Consider the following 7823-nt stretch of genomic DNA (forward strand, 5'->3'; position numbering starts at 1 on the left):
GTATCAATCAATAGGACAATCTAATTAGGAATTTCATATCTTTACGTTATTGAAATTGAGGAATTAGTTTTTTCATTTTAATTTATCAAAATTTGGATAGTGTATTTTATAAAAATCGAAAAGTTGGTCCAATTGAATAACACTCTCAAACCTTGTCATTAATAGTTGACTTAAAACTTGTAACTTTATATGCATTCAAGGATTTAGTAAAAATAAACAGCTTGACAATTTATATGCTACAAAGTAACAAAAATTTGATTGAATTTTAGCATAATTAGCATTGTTGTTATTATAGTAATTTGGAACACATGGACTCAAACGTACTTAAACGTGTTTTTTCTCCTATTTAAGGATTAAAAAAGAATTATGAGTTGTAAAAAATAATTTTCCCATTTTATAAACTACAAAAATCAAAATTTGAAGTGTCAAACATTAATTTGTGTGGCATTACTAAGCATCGAAAATTTAGATAATAATTTAGATGTTGATTGGATATGCATTAAATTACAATATTAAAAGTAAGATATTGATTGGTTGAATTTTTAAATTAATTTATTGAAACCTTGAAAATTCATATTTTGTCATATTTTACACTAAATACAAGTTTTGAGGAAAGGGAAAAGCTTGAGAAACCCTCTTGGTAGCTCATGGGAGAACCATTTAATAATATTACAAATTCAAAGACAATAATTTGCAAACAAAACAAAGCTTTGTAATAAAATAAAATAAAAAACATATAACCAACCACTTGAAACTAAAGAATTATAATCCGAGTTCATGTTGTTGTTTTTTTCTTTTTCTTTTTGTGTATAAATAAAGGCACATTGAAAGCTTAACTCTTTGAACTAGAAGCTGGCGGTTGTTGCATTTGTTGATACATAGCGGCCATTCTACTATAAGCATCCATAGTCATCGGTTGTGATTGACAAGCAAGGAATGTAGATAAAGGGTCTGTCATTGAAGCAGCTTGTTGTAACCGATCATTGTTGTTAGAACCATCCCAAGGTGTATTCATTGTCATGAAAGGATTAGACAAAACAGGTGAGATACCAATGATGTTTGGTCGGCCCATGAAGTTCATGTCCATAACACTCATACCCATTCCCATCGGTGCCATCATCGACATTTGAAGTTGTTGTTGCAACATCATCGATGGTAAGTTCATCCTATTCATCATTTGGACTTGTGCTTGTAATTGTTTTAAGTATTCAATCACTTCATCTAACATTGAAGCTTTGTCTGTCTGTAAAATGGTAATAAACATTAAGATTATATCAATGCATTGCAGGCATGACCAAGTCTTGTGTCATTAGTTAGCTGTTTTTCAAAGGCAAATGACAGATTTTCAGACATGTCGAGGACCAAATAAGGGGCCTACCATGAAAGGGTATTTATGTGGTAGCAGGTGATTGTCGCCACACCTATCAACGTAACCCTCTGTCAAGTTGTTCCCCTTTGGCAAATGTGGCTTGGGATCATTTGCAACAGTCCCGAAATTCCAACAAGCAATTTGTAGGTAATATATATATTTGGGGGGGGGGGGTTTGGACCACATACATTTAATATGTTGTTCTATGTCTAAAAATAGATCTCCTAATCATGTGAAGTAAATGTAGGATATTTTTTATTCATGGGATTTATATATATATTTAAATTACCCATATTAAATAATTTGTTCTATAAAATATTTATATATACATACCATCTAAGAGAAGGATAAGCTTGTCGATTGAGTCTTAACTCAGTTGGTATTGACATTATTATCAGTGCAAGAGAACGTAGATTCGAATGCGCTGAAGCGCATTATCCTCTTATTTAAAGATTGGGGAAGGATTACGGATAGTTCTAAGCATTGTATCAAAAATCAAAGACTAAAAATCGTGATTAAATAAAAATATGATACCGGAATAACTTACAAATAGAAAGAATTATTATCAATAATCCATGAAAGGAACCCAAAAAGAATCTAAAAATTATGAAGATTTTTTTCCATTTTCCTAAAATACTTGTTTGTAGACCACAAAAAAATGTAAATATAATATAATATAATAATAGAAAAATGAAAAAAAGACCCCACAAAATTATTGGGTGACAGTGAAGTGTAAGCAGACATCCAAAATAACACTAATAAAAGTATATTATTTGATTGGTCAGCCTTTTTCTTGTTCTTCCTTTTATTTTCTCTAATTTTTATATTTAAAAGAAAATTAAAAATACAAAAAAAAAGAGGAAATTATAGGATAAAGTCTGTATTTTGTAAGTAGAGAATATATGTACAGTAGTCAAGCTTCTTTTGAGCATAGGCAGTGTTTGCGGGGTTTTTAATTGAACTGCATGGATTTTTATTTATCAATACAACTTGTCTATTTCCTAAAATGTTTAATATTGTTTATTAAAAAACTTAAATCTATTGAAAATAATAAAAAAAACATACCTTGCTTGAATTAGGTACCAATTTCTGTAATGTTTTCATCCTTTGATTTATCTTATCTCTTCTTTTCTGAGAAAATCCAAAAAAAAAAAGGATAAATTAAAAAAATAATATTTATTGAGCATATTTAGAAAAGTGAAGTTACTTTTTTATATATGCTTTTTCTTACTGAGCACTCACACTTCGGCAACTAGCCTAAATATCGAATCCAATCATTGACTCTGATTTTTATTTATTAAATTTAATCTATTTCAGGATTGGCAAAGAATAGACTTACACGTTCAGATTGGTTATGGATAGCTGCAGCTCTGCTCCTTTTTGTTGAAATGGAAGATTTCATAGTTTCCTTTTTGTCTTCCTCACCTGTCTCCTCCTTTAACACACCAAATTTGAAATGAAAAAAGAAAAATCAAATTACATGCACATGCAATAATAAATAATCATATTTATTGATTATGGAGTTCTATGAGACAACAGACATGTCCCCATAATGTGTTTTTGTAAGACAAGAAAATAATTGAATAGGACTTTGCCTGAGGTTTACTGTGAGAGGCTGAATCATGATCATTATCTGTTGCAGTCTTCGTGTTTTCAATGGAACCATGTGAAATAGAAGTGAATCCAACACCAAAATCTTTGTCGTACGTATCGACGGTCACGTTCCGGTGACTGTCTCTTCCGAACGTGGCACTGGCACTTGCGCTTTGTTCCCATTCCGGTGGTGCTACTTGTGCACCCACCGCCTTTTCGCGTTTCCTTGTGACATCGTCTTGTGTATTAACCGTCCCACTACAGGATCCTACCCTAGTGGAACATCCCATCATACAAGTTCCACCACCACCAAGACCCGGCATAGATTCCAACACGTGTGCGGTGGTGGTCTTGTCTTCTGAACAAGGAACTAAAGCATCCATAGCCATGGTGGCTGATGAAGACGACGCCGCCGCCGAAACACGGTGGTGGTCCAACCATACCAATTCATCCCCACCAACACCGACAGAATCCTTACTACCATATGGAAAACAAGTAGCCTGGTTCACTATAGACTCTAAAGTGCCACCGCCACCGCCACTGGCTCTTGGTTTATCCCAAGTGGTGGCGTTTAGTTGTTTAGCCACCACACGCGGTGGACCTAAGCTGTGCATGGCTAGTTGCCCATTTTCCCATGTTAATTCAGCTACTTCATAATCTAACCTGCAAAAACAAAATCAAGCACCAACGTCAATCAAAACTAGTAAATTAACTTAGACGTTATGTAAATAAAAACGAAGGGTTTTTCTCTTTTGTGTACATGGGAACATCAGGGGCAGTGGAATTTGAGTTGAAGCGGAACGAGTGATGGCGAGTGGTGAGTGGATTGTTGTCATCCAGTTCCCAACTCGGAACACACTGACTCATTTTTTAACAAAAATCCGTTTTGCTTGAAAGATTTTCAAGTCTTAATGGGATTTGAGAAGGGATTCATATAATATAGTGGGTACTGAGAAATAAATGGTGTACCCCACCCCCCTAGTCTTTATGATTGTGGAGATAAGAATCAAAATGAATTGATGAGAGAGAAAGAGAAGGGATTCTGGTCCATATATGGTAAAATAGTTAAAATGTTTGAAAATAATAAGCACAACACCAATCTTGAACATATAATTATTATGAATGATACCATTATAACGTATAAAACCATCGTTATCCTTTTTCAATTTTTCCCCTCCCTTGTAGGAAAAGAGACGTAAAAGGACAACATGTTAGAAAGCACTGAAAAACACAACTTTTAAGTATCAAAAGAATTAATAGGGTACAAATTGATGATGCTAACAACAAGTCTATTGAGACACAACCGCAGGAAAAGAGTCCAAAATTAAACATCCAATGGAATTATGGTGCAGGGGATATACATAAAGGACGACATTATATGTTTTTATAAACCTACACATTAGTCATACCAAAACAATAACTACACGGATTTTTCGAGGCCCATCACCTTTTGTTTTGCAATTAAGCTATCTTCTATTTCGGAATCGTTTTGAGGTTTGGAATTACTTTTTCTAGCAATATCATCTCTAAAACTCGAATATAAATTTATTTTCTAGAAATGCAACACATATAAAAGTAGTCTTTATTTGTATCAAGAGAAAGGAATTTTGAATGGAAGTTGTATGGGCTGGTAAAGTTGAAAAAAGTCCACAATGGGCTTTGTCTTAGGCCCATAAACTTCATTAAAATGAAATTAGAATAATCAATATAGTAGCCCACATTCACTAAAGCTAAATGCTTTTAGTTGGACCTACGAAACCCATATAATTTCTCAAATGATTTTATTTTATTTTTATTAAAAGTAAATAAATATGCAGACAGACATGACAAATAAATGTTTATATTAGAAACAAAGATGACATGTTACACATAAACGCACAGCAATGATTACTAAATTTTGATTTAACACAAAAACAAAGAAACCAATGATTCGATGCTTCTTTTTCCAAAAATTATTTAGTATTAATATTTAAAATGGGAACATTTGAGGCTTTTCAAATTGATGCATTTGATGTTTTAAATACCAAATTGAGATAATAAAATCTAATTCATTTTTTTTTGTTATTTTCAATGTTTTCTTTCCTTGCAAAAAGCTCATAGACTTTCTTTTGTTTCATTAAATGATTGCTTATTTTAAAACTAATCTCTAATACTAAAATGAGACAAAAACAAAATCGTATCCAACAATATAAAGTGAAAGCTGTTAATTGTAACTAAATCACACCGACAATATTTAAAAAAAAAAATCAAAATAAATCATTAAAGAAACATAATTTATTTTTTTTAATTCGGATTATCAAAATTTTAATTACTTTAACTTTTTCAAATTTTAACCCCGATCTTTATAAACTTTTTTATCAATTTGACTGTTGTTATTTTCCAAGATGTTGACAAAAATATTAATAATGTCGACATATCTCATATGTGTATCAATAAATAATTTAAAAATTATAAATATATTAAAAAATATAAAATACTTACTATATTTAAAATTTTAATGTTTTATTTAATATTTTTATTAAAAAACAATTTGTGAGGAGTAAAAAATTAAAATTTACTTCACAATAAGACAATGTTAAGACAAAGCAGATTAAACTAATTAACTGCTAATAAGACAAATTACTTGTTTTATATTTTTTGGGTTTTATAAAGACAAAACAAAAACCAGAATTTACAAAAATGTCACAATCACCGAAATCCCCAAATACAAACCCTAACCCTAATTCAGACCAGGATTATTTAAACTTGGAACCACCGCCATCGCTAAAATCCCAGTGGAAGCCTAAAGCTTTAAGCTTACCAGACATTTGGGTCAAAGAACAAGCTTTAAAGCATGTTATTTGCAATATGCAGCAATAGTTCAGCCGTACGCCGTCAATTTCGCCGCCGTCGGAGCCTGATTTAACGTCTTTTCAGTCATTTCCTTGACTACTGTTCTCTCCTCTCCGACGTCGTACTACTCGGAATATTCTCGAAGCTTCCTGTTTCACAGCATGTTTCAAATTCCTTGGTCTGCAAGCGTTGGCTGTACCTTACCGGCCGGTTAGTTCAATCCCTTAAGGTTAAAGATTGGTCCTTTATTTCATCGGGTCGGGTTTTTAATCGGTTCCCTAATTTGACCGATTTAGACCTCGTTGGTTCTTGTATTCAGATGCCAAAAGATTCCGGCGTATTACTGACGCATAAAACGGTGTCGGTTTATGTGGATACTAGTTTTGCCTTTGCCGGATTTCTCGGAAAAACGGCACTTCTGCCGTTGCATGTGGTTGATACAGGGCTTGCAATGGTAGCCGAAAAGTACCCGAATTTACGCCGATTAGTAGTGATTGGAGCAAGTGAAGAAGGGTTAAGGCAAATTGCGGCACGGTTTATACTTTGCAAGAACTTGAGCTACATTGTTGTGGTGATTTAGCTTTGAAAGGTATTTCCGGGATTAAAATCTTACAAGTGATGAAATTGATCGGTTCGGTTAATGGGTTTTATGATTCGACCATATCGGATATCGGGTTAACGTTATTAGCTCAAGGCTGTAAAAGGTTAGTTAAGCTTGAGCTTTGTGGATGTGAAGGGAGCTATGATGGGGTTAAAGCAATTGGACAATGCTGTCAAATGCTTGAAGAATTAAGCTTTTATGATCATAGGATGGATGGTGGATGGTTAGCTGGGCTTTCATACTGCTCGAATTTGAAGACTTTGAAGCTCAAGTCTTGTAAAAATACTGATACGAGTCCGGGAGCAGACGAACATTTGGGGACTTGTTTGACACTCGAAGAGTTGCATTTGCAACAGTGTCACATCCGGGATAAGCAAAGTGTTAAAGCATTGTTTTTGGTATGCGAGAATATTCGAGCTATTGATTTTCGGAATTGTTGGGGTTTGGATGATGATGTGTTTAGCCTTGCAAGTATTTGTAGGTACGAAGCTTTTAATTTTTTCCATAAGCGTTATATATATATTCGGTATCGCATATATATTCTACTAGGTGCCAAAGTCCTAATACTGCATTGATGTAGCGTTAATTCAGCATGTATATTGTTAAGAAATTGGTGATCTTATTCAAGAATGGCGTAAGTGTTAACCGAGTTATGAGGTAAAAATTAACCAGTCTTATTATTGCAGTTACATGGTAGAAAATTTAGGCTGTGACGGTTGATTTGATCTTAAATTTTCTGGCAAGTTGAGTAGTTGAAGAAGGGGATATATGTTCATGGTGTGCCTTTAAAACATATGTTCCGATACAAGTACGTGTCAGACAGAGAATGTCATTGGCCCTACAGAGTCTATTATTATACCTATGTCTGATTATGCGTTGAACACAAGTAGCTTTGCTTCAAGTTCTAACTTGCGATTTTCATCGTCTTTTGATAGGAGAGTGAAGCTTCTTTCTGTGGAAGGATGCTCGTTGGTGACGATAAAAGGTTTAGAATCGGTACTACTTTCTTGGAAAGAGCTTCAACAATTAAGAGTAATGTCATGTAATAACATTAAGGATACGGAAGTGACACCGGAACTTGCAACCTTGTTTTCAATGCTTAAAGAGTTGAAATGGAGACCGGATTCCCGATCTCTGCTGTTGTCAAATCTGGTAGGGACGGGAATGGGAAAGAAAGGTGGGAGATTCTTCCAGAGGTCTAAAGATTGATGACTCATCTTTACTTCATCATTTTAATTTGTATTAACTTTGTCGGACTAGTAATGGAGAAAACATTCGACTTCGTTGTTATTGTATTTTAGTGGGGTTGTAGCGTTAGATTATCGTAGTTGATGTAAACACAAGGGGTAATCATTATATACACTCTTTACAGCTCTCTTCATATACGGTTGAATTTTATAAATGATTATCGCATCAGACTTCAGATTG

The 7823-nt window shown here is 33.6% G+C and overlaps 1 protein-coding gene and 1 pseudogene across 2 annotated transcripts; one reads left to right on the forward strand and one right to left on the reverse strand.

Annotated features, from left to right (window-relative positions):
• Window positions 1–530: 530 nt before the first annotated feature.
• On the reverse strand, window positions 531–4066 carry LOC107945543 (transcription factor UNE10). 2 transcript variants are annotated; one of them, XM_016879597.2, is made up of 5 exons: window positions 3723–4066; window positions 2965–3625; window positions 2709–2804; window positions 2435–2500; window positions 531–1243 (listed from the first exon to the last, which is right to left on the reverse strand). In XM_016879597.2, the coding sequence occupies exons 1-5, from the start codon at window positions 3827–3829 to the stop codon at window positions 833–835; spliced, it is 1341 nt and encodes a 446-aa protein (XP_016735086.1). In that variant the 5' UTR covers window positions 3830–4066; the 3' UTR covers window positions 531–832. The 2 variants fall into 2 exon arrangements, with proteins under 2 accessions (XP_016735086.1, XP_040962562.1); XM_041106628.1 differs by lacking the exon at window positions 2435–2500 and having other exon boundaries at window positions 3723–4064.
• A 1801-nt stretch (window positions 4067–5867) lies between these two features.
• On the forward strand, window positions 5868–7808 carry LOC107945546 (F-box protein At5g07670-like; annotated as a pseudogene).
• The last annotated feature ends 15 nt before the right edge of the window (window positions 7809–7823 follow it).

The sequence above is a fragment of the Gossypium hirsutum genome, chromosome D12 (assembly GCF_007990345.1).
Source record: "Gossypium hirsutum isolate 1008001.06 chromosome D12, Gossypium_hirsutum_v2.1, whole genome shotgun sequence".
Taxonomy (NCBI): Eukaryota; Viridiplantae; Streptophyta; class Magnoliopsida; order Malvales; family Malvaceae; genus Gossypium; species Gossypium hirsutum.